The 12753-nt window shown below is 38.5% G+C and overlaps 1 protein-coding gene across 1 annotated transcript in view; it reads right to left on the reverse strand.

Moving 5' to 3' along the window:
* The window catches only part of LOC110169021 (protein turtle homolog B-like), a 91396-nt gene that overhangs the window by 16371 nt on the left and 62272 nt on the right, over positions 1-12753 (reverse strand). Inside the window, exons 6-12 of the mRNA XM_055148213.1 lie at positions 10715-10856; positions 9821-9966; positions 4834-4976; positions 4056-4196; positions 3537-3653; positions 3052-3202; positions 1576-1687 (exon numbers count right to left, since the gene is read on the reverse strand). Of these exons, the coding sequence (XP_055004188.1) occupies positions 1576-1687; positions 3052-3202; positions 3537-3653; positions 4056-4196; positions 4834-4976; positions 9821-9966; positions 10715-10856 (952 nt within the window). The remainder of the gene's footprint in view (positions 1-1575; positions 1688-3051; positions 3203-3536; positions 3654-4055; positions 4197-4833; positions 4977-9820; positions 9967-10714; positions 10857-12753) is intronic.

Raw genomic sequence — 12753 nt, forward strand, 5'->3', positions numbered from 1 at the left:
CATTTGAGGGATCCTCCACCAGAAAAGTTACACAATGCACCTTTAAGCTTATAATAACATGTTCTATAATGTGTTAAAACTAGACCAGGGTCTTCCATCATTTAAAAGCGTCATGCATTTTAGCTCTGCGCATAAAGAGACTTTATCATTAAAGCTACGTGAGCACATATTTTATGCATAAATCACACATAAATGTTTGAATATCTGATGACGTCACCATTTTCACTTATGTAATTTGCCCATGCTGCACTTAGCTTTGCAGTTTGCTGGTTGCCCATGCCAAACAATTAGCAGTAACAGCCTTGACAATAAGGTTCAACAATAAACACTATGCATGCATGAGCTCACACACGGTATGACAGGCTCAAAACTCACTTCATGATGATTATTTATGTTTTGTATTGTGATTTTAATTTCTTTCTGATTCTGTGAAACACTTTGAATTACTTTGTGTATGAACGCTGCTATATAAATGAACTTGCCTTGCCTATATGCTCACAGTAAAAGGTATTTGTAGAACTTTATCGAAACAACGTCACGCACTCACATTGGCACATGGTTCAAAGCATCAGACTGGGCAGAACAAGAAGGTTTTAACACAGGGGTTATTTCACAGAGGGTGGAAAGGATTAGAAAAGCATCAATGTGTGAAAGTGAATTATGCTTTGCTAAAATACTAACATAATTGTTTGATCTAAAGATGGAAAAGGACTTTGAGGATTCTATATTTGACTCTTGAGCAGTTTTGTATTTTAGAGAATAATAATACTGATGACTTTGATGATTGTATGAATTGGATTTTTTTTGGCAATATATTACATATTTGGACTGTTTTAAATGTTTAATGATGGACTGGCTTGTTTGCTATTGATGAAATGTGGTGGTTTAATGTAAATAGGCTCTGTACCTGCCCAAGGACTGCAGACGGAAAGTAGCTTGTAGCTAAATCTGGTGTAGAGCATCTTTGCTCTTTGAGATTAATGTTTTCTGAGCACTGTCCTTATTTGAAATAAATACGATAAATATAAAAAAAATACAAATTCAGCTATGTTTTTAAAAATTCTAATAAATGATTTGAGTATCAGGATATTATAACCCACCAAAAAGTCTATTCCGTACATTTGATGCTATGTTAGAATTGGACATTAATTTTGACATGGATACAAAGTGTAATAGGTGGGATGAGTGGAATAGGATATTATATGGTGAATAAAGTACGTATCACTTTAAGTATTGTTGTTTGTGCTTTAAATGTCTCCATTAACCTTAAAGTGTTCTCATTAACCCTAAAGATTGACAAATAAATATTTAAAGTGCCCTGGTCCGATCACGGTTCTTCCATTTGAGCAGCAGCAAAGCGGCAGCAGCGGGACAGATCTGGGGTCATGTTCAGTGGAGTTGTTTTGAAGTTCTCCTCAGGTTCAATCTAAAGAGATGGACCTCCATGTATTTCCATCTCTTATGTTTCACAACTGTTCTGAACACAACCCTGGAAAACACATTTTAGAAGTAACAGAGGAAGTAGAAGAAAAGCAGGAAGCAAAGCATGCTGGGATGACTCACACATGGCCATACCAGACTGAGAATGTCTGCTGGTAGCCTCCATCGTAGCCCACCTCCCAGGACACATTGGCCCAGGTGGAGGACCCGACCACGCGGACATTGGAGGGAGCGTGGGGGCTTGTGCCTAAACAGGAAAAAGACTGATCAAGAAAATGGTTGCCGAATCTATAAATCTTTCAATAAAAATACATATCTTAGAGTGAGCTGATATGGAGAACATTTGTGATCTTGATGGGTGATACCAATTATTTTTGTTTTGATCCGATACCAAATCTACCAGGGCTAGAACTGTGATATTGTTTTGATACTGAATAAATTGTTGCCTATCCAGCCAGTCCCTTCTACATTCTGATTGAATCCAGAAAGGACTTGAGCTGGACAATAGAGCTTGAAAATCCTTCCAACCACATCTGCAAATTAGTATCACGTGTCTCAAATGCGTAAAACAACCCCTCGTGAAAATTCTCGTAGCAATCAGAACAAAATATATCACTTCTTTTACCAGAAATAAGTAATAGTTTGGCTTGATTGTTGATTCTATAAAAATCCAAGCTTCTAAGTCATCTGTTTTTCCCCTTTTTCACATATAAGCAGCGATGTTTTTGTCATGAACGGACCATGCATCTCTCTGATTGGTTAATCCGCCTGTCAATCACGCCCTCTAAAATCAACGTGCAATCACAGAGACACTCCAGATCCTCTAGTCTTACTAAGCGTGTGACTTAACTCAAGGATCTTAATAGAGGTTGGAGACTGGATGTCTAACACAAGTTTCACACAAGTTTATTTACCATCAGTATGGGAAACAGACATGAACACTCAACACATTGTGGTAGTATTGTCAATTCAAGTCCAGCCATGTCTTCATTGTAGGGAGTATTATAATGTCTGATAATGTAGACCAGATAATAAGGACTGGCTGGAGGCGTTCTTGGAATGGTAGTGAAACTTCTTCTCAGATGCCAATACCAATGTATCTTACATAAAATGTATTAAAACTTTCGATTTAAAAATGCAGCTTTACCTTGGAGTGGAAGTGCTATCATCTCTCTGCTTCTCACTTGCTTCATCCAATTGAAATAAACTTTTCCAGAGTCAAAAGATGAATATTTTAATATTGGTCCACCCATAACAACTATGTACATTTTCCCCATTATTTTTGTGTTTCTAGTCATAATAACATTTTACTAAGTAGCTGGGGGCATGATTGACAGCCCCATTGCCAACAAGCTACTAAAATAAAGAACAATAATGATATAGTTGATCACAGAACAAAATACAGAGTAAAAAAATATATTCATGTCTCAGGTCCTCAAGTTTACCAATCATAATCGAGCATCTACAGCATTTGTTCAGTTGTCAATTTAATTCACATATTGTCAGGTTTTTCCTTAAACCTGCCAGCTGGATGGAGGGATTTAGCAAGGATAAAGCATAAACCTGCCTAAACAGTCTAAAACCTAAACCATGATTCTGGCGGTGCTGTACCTATGACTTGGACGTGCGTGCTGGCAGTGATGCTTGTGGCGACGTTGGTGGCGACACACTCCCATTCTCCGTGGTCGTCCTTCGTCAGGGACTTGAACTGTAAGCTGCCACGTGGCAGGACATTGTGCTTGCTTTTACTGGGCTTCCCTACCTGTACAGTAGAGCAGGATAAAGAGGAGTCATGCTTCTGTTTGTGAAATATGTATAGTATACTTCAGTCTATTTTAAACAAGAGACTTAAATGATTCATGTAATTAAATGACTAATTGTATTATCAATAAAAAATGCTGCTTAAGAACCACACACACACTATGGTCTAACACATCTTCTTCATAGCTTCTTTTATAGATAACATTAAAATGTGATTAAAAATAAATAACACTGCGCACTTTAGCCCATTACATTTTGAGTAGTCACTTAAGAAATATAATTTGCAACTTTAAAATCCTTTGTTGTTCCAAAGGGAGTAGGCGTGTCTCATGTACCTTCCTCCATGTGATGTTGGGAAAGGGGTCTCCCTCAGCCTCACAGGGGATGACCAGCTCTCTCCCAGCCTCCTGCCTGTACTCCCCTCCAGGAACCACCGAGAATTTGGGAGGGTCCTATCCACAGAAACAGCCATAAAGAATGGACACAGGATGTAGTGACTCTTAATAGTAATCTTATTAGTCTATTTGTATTAAAAATATTAATTTGTAACATTAATAGTAAGATATTAAAACTAAAGGGGGTTTTCTCTATGTGGAGTCTCTCCGTCTGGAACTTCCTGCCCCCTGACCTCACTTGTTTTATTGTAATACTTTGTATTTCAGTTCTAGTTTTGATTCGAAACTCGTGTTGGCGACAGGAGGTCTTGTCTTGCTGATTTGTTTTTAAAGACTGCAAAGCACTTTGGAAAATTATTATTATGTGATTAAAATTATGTGTGGGGAACTCAAACATTAATAGTGTTTTTGTGAAAATAATACTTTAGATAAAGCTGCTGAATAAGTGCAGTAGTGTACCTTTAGCACCAGGGGAGCAGCAGGGGACCATCCCATCGTCCCCAGAGCGTTGTAAGGCATACAGGTGTAGGTGCCCAGGGAGTCCTCTGTCACCTCTGCCACACGGATACTCCCGTCCTCCATCTGGCTCCAGCCGGGGTACTGCACCCGAAGGTACAACTCAGTTACATTTACTCAGTTATAATTACTTGAGTAACTATTTGAAGAAAGTGTACTTTTCACAGTAGTTTTCAGACACCACACGTTTACTTGTACTTGAGCAATATTTAATTTGAAGTAACAGTATTCTTACTTGAGTTAAAGTTTTGGTTACTTTTTGGTCTACTTTTGGAGTAAGTCTACAGGTGACTACAGTTGCTTTATGTTGACAATATTAAAATGATTTGAACATTTGTATTTATTACACTTTCAGATTGTCTCAATTGTTTGGAAATACCAGAATCTGTGTATTATTATATGTTTTATATCTGATTAAATTAACTGATGAATCATGTTTTTATTTCTCCAACTACTGTTACTACTACTATTACTGATATTTTACTCTTATTTGAGTAATCATTTGCACTACTTCTTACATCTACGTACAGATTTTGGCTTCTCTAGCCACCACATATTTCCCTGTGGAGACAATACAGTTTACCTTAACCTCTGTCCCTGACCACAGAGAGGAAACCATCTTCAACAACAGATCCTATTTGCTACACATTTCACAACTGAATCCTGACAATTGAAAGTGGGACTAAGTGAGTGGAACAAAAGAGGCTTTGAGGCGACTGACCTTGTCTATCCTAAGAGGGAGCCCATCTTTCTTCCACTTCACCGTGGTAACAGGGGGGTTGGCATCAACGGGGCAGCGGATAAAGCCGGGCAGACCGATGGCCACATATATGACCGCTGGCATGTTCACCACTCGGGCAGGATCTGCAAACACACCAGACCATGAGACAGTTACTGTCAGGGTCTTCAAGCTGGAGGGGAGTTGTAATCTGGGATTCAACTGACTGGAAATTAAGACATAATTGATAAACCCATTAAAGGTGCACTATATAATTTTTCTGGTAAAAACCTAGATTGTTTCCATGGAGAAGTTATTGCTTTGCCTGGAATATTCCACAATAGGAAATTTACTTCTCTATTTTGCATTTATTCATACAGGTTTATTTTCTGCTCAAAAATAAAACCTGCATTGCTTACCTTGAGCATGGTTGCTTCTCCACAAATCTGACCAGTAAATTGACCTGATTGCACAACCATATGCTTGTCTCCATGTAGAAGTTATTACTTTGTCTACAACTTTAACACTGGTAAATTATCATATTTATTAAGTCACCATGGCACCATAGTTATGATCAGCTAGGTTTGATTCTTTTTCAGCCCTTTGTAGTTTTTTAGTTGGCCAGTGTCTGTAAATGAGATAACGACAAATGCATTTATTTAAGACTATCATGTTTCACTGAGAAATTGCGTCAAAATACAAAATCACACTCAAAAACAGGAGAAGCTCAGTTAAATTACTGTTTTAACTAATATACATTAATGATGCGTTCACACATGAACAATTACAACATCAAAACTGGGACTATTAATAATATTGAGACCTAAAAAACTACACTTAAGACAGACCTAAACCAGGTCTAGACCTAAACAAAACCAGGACTGAAACAAGACCAAATAAAATTTACATTACTCTTTCCCCCTTGGATACCTACTTGGAACAACCCATACATATATTAGTATGTATGGGTTGTAGTGGCCCCCACCTATCACAGCCTCTGTTTACATGTGAAAAACCGAGCCACTTGTAATGGTCGTCAAATCACGTCTTTAGTGATTCAGCGGAGGTGTCAAAAGACGTCATTAAGGAAACAAGGGAGGGTCGTCAAATGTAGTCTTCATGGGGAAAAGAGTTAAACTGGTCCCGAACCAGCACACCCTAAAAAAGCTGTTGGTGTTTTACTTTTAAGACAAAAGCTGTACAGAAAATTGAATGACATCGTGCTGTAAATGCAGAAATAACTATCTCTAATCTTTAATTAGTGAAAACAAACGTTACTTAATGTCTTTCAGGTAAAGGTCATCAGATGTACGCCTGAGGAGGACAGGAGAAATTAAAACTTTTTATTTCAAAATCAGAAATGTGTCCAAATGAGATCAAGGAGGAGGGCTTGGGGAAAAAAAGAAGACTGATAAAAAGAGAAATTAGTGTGAAAGAAGGAGAGGGAGGGGTGGGTGAGGAAGAGGAGGAAGAGGAGGAGGAACGAGCACTACTGTTAGAGCCATTGAGGAAGGACGAGCAAAAGCGTGGGAACGAGGACAGGTGAGGGAGCGATGGAGAGATAGAGAGAAGAGGGTGACGTAATGCTGAGAGAGGAGGAGAGGAGAGAGAGAATAGAAAAGCTGGTTTGACTCTGTGAACTCAATATCAGCACATGACAGTCAGCTGCTGTGACAAAAGACCACACAAAATGATGGAGGGGATGGAGAAGAGGAGGGCTGAGCGATTTGGAAAAATATGAAATTATGACTTTTTGGACACTGGGATTGCAATTATACTTGTGATTTATGTTTTAATAATAATTGGATTCTATTCAAAGTTCACATTTTAAAAGAGTAAAATATCAATTGATGCGCTACTACAAGAATCACATTTAAGAACTTTGTGTACTTTGTACAAAAATATCAAAATATTGATATATTGTGATACTAAACTTGTTGATTATTATTATTAAGCCAAGTATGTTTTTTTTCTTTTAGCATTTTTTTTTTGTGTGACTGCATGACAATTGTGTTGCTAATCTAATATAAGAAAATGTGTTTCTATAATACACTCCTCATATTCACTGTTGATGAGTTAAATAGATGTATTTCATATTAACTTTGCACAAACAGTGGTTTAAGAAATACTGTTGCGAAAATGTATTTGGTTCTTATAAAATAACAACAGCGTATCACGTGCCATCTACCAATTATCACATGTATCACCAGGTTGTGATACTATATTTGTATTGTAAACTATAGCGTTAGCAGTTTAATAAGACAGGATATTGTGTTGTTTGCAGAGGAAATTATGGTACTTATAAACTGCAGATTTCTAATTGCATCCATTCCGGGATACATATAGAGGAAACAAGAGAGAAACCAGACAGGATCATTTGACTGCAGCATTGCCAACACAAGTTTGTCCTACAACTCCAAACCTAACCACCAGCACCGGCAGCTCCACCACAAAGCACCCAGAGGAGCCCCGGAGAAAGTGCCATGGACAAGAATATCTGCCAAGAGTCTAAAAATAGCTTTGAGACAGCGCTGGCTCACGACACACCGGTACCCCGCTACAAGACTTGCTTTTGGAGAACTTTCCCATTGGCTGAGCGCTGCGGGGGGAGAACGCAAGGATGACAAGCAAAACAGAAGAGGAACGGTGGGTTTTAGGAGGGAAAGAATAAATCTGGAGCGACGTGTGAAGAGAATGAGAAGAGGACGAGAGGATGCTGGGAGCCCTCTGCAGCCTGACGAAGAATCGCGCTTACAGCAGTGATGTAATCCCTACCAATGTGCCCCCCACCCCACCCCCTCCTCCTCTCACGACTGCTGTTCCATGCACAGTCTAATACGCAGCCATCGAAGAAAGCTGGAGAGCAAGGGAATGCAAAAATGTCTGTTGCCTTGACTACTGCCGGTGAACGCTGGCGATCAGTAGACAAGGAGAGTACAACCTCCCATCAATGTGCTTTCTTCCTGCTTAAAGTGTGTTATGACAGGTCAGACTGCACATGTCACTAAAACACTGTCCACAAAAATTCACAAAAAGGTGTTCCTAATTTAAATTTAAATTTTAATATATATATTATTTGATTTAATTTTAGATATGAGGCAAAAAGTGCCAATAAATTACACATAAGTTATAGTTATACCATGACAAAAAAATGATAACGCCTTTGTTTTTTTAAATAAATGAGTAAAACTAACTAAAAAATAACTACTAGTAACATATTATGCTATTTTCTGATGTTATAATGTTGTTTCTTCATCACAAACATACCCAGAGTTCTGTTTTGTTTCATTCACACATGTTTAAAACACAAATCCTGCACCTTGTGATGTCATGTGGTAATACAGGAAGAGCTTCACTGTGTTTTTGAACTCTATACACCTTTACTAGAATTCATCTGGTTAATTTCACACCTGGAATTACCCATCTCTACTGAACTAAAAGTAAATGGTAGCTGTTAACTTGAAAACTACCACTTCATGACATCACAAGGTGGAGCAGAGCATTTTGAGCTTTGGAGATGTTGACAGACTAATAATAAAGCGTTACTCAAACTTGTGTTTTTGAGGAAGTAACAATATTCTAACATGGCTTAAAGCTCACAAGAGTCAATTTTGCGTAATATCGGATCTTTTAAAGTATACTTAACTGTCGCTTAACTGATGTAAAACCATGATAATATTTAATTTTGTAATAATTAGAAAAGCATGAAAAACTGTCAGATCTAATTTAAGGACAGACGCGTGTGATAAAAACAAATCCTGAAGTCAAGTATTGAGATGTGTGAGTGTGTGGACTGAGCAGTAACAGAGAAAGATGTGCAAATTGATGCACGGCAATTTGCGTAAATGAGTTGAGGTAAATGACAATCAAAGGACGAAGGCAAACATTTGAATAATAGAAGGGAGCCCTGTGAAATTGCACAGTTTTGTTGGGATGATGTGTGGTGCAGAGGTTGAAAAGGGTGCCCACAGACTGGAAAAGTGTCCAAATCAGTTTCACAGTGCAGATGATGCTCTGAATGCATTTTACAGCTTAAAATTATACTTTTGAAAATACAACACAGCAAGAAAAAGCTCTTAAGTGTGAGAAATGCTACAATCAGAAGGTAATTATTACACATAAACTCTAAAGCAACAGACAAGAATACTGTGTATAAATGTAGAAGTAATTTTTGCCACTTTATTAAGTATATTTGAAGCTTTCATGTATGTGCAGTTGTGCATTAAAGGTGCACTGTGCAGCTTTTCTGGTGGAGGGTTTTTCACCTTCTTGTCTCCATGGAGATGTTATTGCATTTCCTGGAATTTTCCATGGAATGACATTAAACATATCCAGCTGGAATTTATTAATTATGAATGTTTCTATTGCTCAAAAATACAATAATTCCTTCTGTGAATAGGAGCAACTCTACACAATTTGATCTATATTATGGAACATTCCAGACAAAGCAACATTTCCATAGAAACAAGCAGGTGGCGGACCAACAGGCGGACCATCCAACAGAAATTACGCAGTGCACTTGTAAAGACGGGGTATTATGCCAAATAGACTTTTTGATCTTTTTTTTTTTTAGCCATGTTATAATGGTCCCTCATCAAAAACTTGCCTGAAGAGGTTTTATATGTCAACCAAGCATGTTTGAGTGATCTAGTGATCTCTCCGGGGCACTATCAAAACCTTCCTTATGATAATAAAAACACACCTCATTGAATAAATCAAAGTTTAATACCATATTGTGGAACAGTACAGACAAAGCACTAGCATCTCCACTGTAGAGGAGTCAATGTGAAAAGTTAGGCAGTGCATCTTTGGACAAACTATTTTCAAACCTATGGTTAATGTCTCTAGATGCTGCACAAAATGTATTGTTTCTTCATTGGCCTATTATCGACCGTTTCAGGAAATGGCTTCCAAATACAAATAAACCCGTTTTGGCAATGCTAATAAAATGTGAATAATGTGAATATTATGTACTCTAATGCATACTCACATTGCACTGTTAGGTAGGCAGAGGCAGTTGGTGGCCGGCCCAGGCTGTTGCTAGGTGCACAGGTGTATTTGCCAGTATCCTCCGGCTTCACTTGGGCAATGATGAGAGAGCCGTCAATAAGAATACTGACTCTGCGCTTCAGGTCACTGTGGAAATAAACAGAGCAAATCCACATTCAGGGCTGTGATCCAGAAACACTTTATACATGACCTAAAAGAACACAAAACACACTATAACTTAAGTACGGTAATATCACCATGCAGTGAATATTCATATTTATGAGCCAATGCAGATTGTGTTCCTTTGTTTAAATACAAGAAACCAAGCAGCATCTGTATGTTGGAGTGGATCCCAGAGATTTACATTTATGGTTGACTTGGCCCGAAAGCATTTCAGCATTATGCTCCACACAAAACAAGTTGGATTTGGCAAGTGCCTGCTTCTCCAAATGGGCCTCAAACCGGCTGTAATTATATAGAACGTGTTTAATATGAGCTCCCTGTGCCTCAGCAGTTATGGATGACAGAGCGGCCTTTTGCAGGACACAACACCATGAGCTGTGGCTCAGATTATGATTGACTTAAGAACAGAAAGCCCTTTGCTGTGGGTCAGGTCAGGTCAGGCCATTTGATTGGCAGCCTACAATACAAGAGAGAGCATTAGTGATTTTTGTGTCACTGCTGCAGATCTGGGGTTCTGCTGAATCACCATTACTGATAATACATTCAGAATAAATTAATCTGCTCCAACAATATGCATGTTTGGGGGCTCCATTTGACAGACAGAGGCACAGGATAGAATGAGTCTGGCTCAGAAAAAAGCAGCACAAGAGACACACTGAACAGACAATGAGGGTGAAATGGTGGACAATAATGAACCCGATCATAACTTTACTTCTTGAAGAAGACGTTGTCCTCCTCCCAGTACCAGGTGTAGGTCAGGTTTCGGGGGTAGGCCTCTGCCTGGCAGGTGAAGAAGGCATCCTGCGAGATGTTCACGGTGATGTTCTCCGGAGGAGAGACGATAAATGGAGGACCTGGAGACAAGGACCACACACTAGGTCAATGAAGAATAGACTTAGCATACATACTGAAACATCAAATATGAATGTGGTGTGTGAGTGTTGGTGCTGGTCGGAGGGGCTGGTGGTGCAGACTGGCTATCTCACTCCCCCCAGTCTGCCCCAGGACAGCTAAGCCTAATAGAAGCTTACCACGATCATTTCTTATATCATAAATTGTAAATTGTTAATTGAAGTAGGGCAAAAACACTGCATAAAGCTTTTCTCCATTAAGATCTGGATGTGCATACTATTATTATCATTATGGATGTATTGATGAATATAGAAAGGGATTAGTGAACTCTGTGTCAAAGGTCATTTGCACTACTGTTACAGGGATTAGCACATGGCCGGTTTACTCACTGTCACTATCAGTAAGATCACCGCAGCTTTCACTGGACTGCACTCCGTTTGGATTATCAGAACGAATCATTATGCCGAGTGGATCAGATTGTCTGCACAGGACGGTCTTTTATGTGGAGATTGCGAGAAAAACTTGATTTGAACATTTTTGATGAATACCAATTTTTTTGACAATTTTTAGGACACTGTACCTGATTTTTACCATCTTAAAAACATGAAAAACTAAAAGCGATTAGTTTATAAGCACACATCACAAAGAACAGAGTTTTGCCATGACCGTAACAACAACTAACAACAACTAAATACAACTAGCATGCTAACAGCTCACCAGCACTTCTTCCTTGATCACAGAGGATAACATTTTTTATGATTAAATGTAGACAACAAACAAAGAGAAGTCTCATTTTGACACTAAGAGCTGCTTTTACAATATATCTAGACAGGAGTAAAAAATACAAATAATACCCAAACTGTTTAAGTTGACTTAACCCTTTGCATTGGGATTTAACAATTACCAAAATGTCTTGATTTTGGATTGTCTCACAATAATATTATGAGCTGTCACCATACATACAAAAGCAAATGGAACTATATAGTGCTGATAACCCAAATAAATGTTTTAATCATAGGCTTTAGGAATATGATCATAGCGACAGCACTAAAGGCTTACCAAGATATTTTTAAAGGAAAAAGTAGCATCCATAAAATACCGCAATAAATATTGTACTGTGACATGAATATTGTAATAATATTAAGATTCAGATTTTTCCCATGCCCTATAAACTGAACTACAACAGGTGAAGTATTTGCACGTGCTAAACCGTTCTCAGCAGCAGCCCGGTGGTCCCGTGCTGAGGCTGGCTGTTGCTCTGTGAGTGGGAGACCATGTGTGTCTGTCCCGCCCTATTTGGACCAATCTGAGAGCTGGAGATGTGTTGGCTCAGAGTCTCTTCACTGATCTGCTGCTCAGTGGCTTTCCAGGAGGACCACTATTAATCTGCCTGTGCTGTAAATTATACAGGACGGGTCAGACATCTCCTTTGGCGCAGCTCAAGGAATGTGTGATCTGAAAAGACTGTGGAAAATACACAAAACTCACAGCCAAATAAAGAAGAGGGGAGTGTTGGCACCATACTAAAATTTCAAACTTGATTTCAATAGTACTTTATTTGGACAATAAAATGTAATTATCAACATTAAAACGTAGTACTTTTTTATTTTAAGATGTGGTCTTATATATTTTCCCTCACTCATCCAGGTATGCTCCATAGTGGTCCATGGGCGTAAACTAGTTTATGTGCTCTTATACTTGTTCTGATACAGCTCAAGATCATTCTAACTCTATTCAAGGTTCATTTCTGTCCAGTAGATGTGAGTTTTTAGTACTGACAGTTTCAATCCTAAATATGATACTAGTTTTAGTATTGATTAGATGATACTATCACCAATTTTTGATACTTCTGACAACCGTACACAAGCGCTGACCAATACATAACGAAATAAAAACAAT

The sequence above is a fragment of the Boleophthalmus pectinirostris genome, unplaced genomic scaffold, assembly GCF_026225935.1.
Source record: "Boleophthalmus pectinirostris isolate CB_2022bp ecotype Guang Dong unplaced genomic scaffold, ASM2622593v1 HiC_scaffold_12, whole genome shotgun sequence".
Classification (NCBI taxonomy): domain Eukaryota; kingdom Metazoa; phylum Chordata; class Actinopteri; order Gobiiformes; family Gobiidae; genus Boleophthalmus; species Boleophthalmus pectinirostris.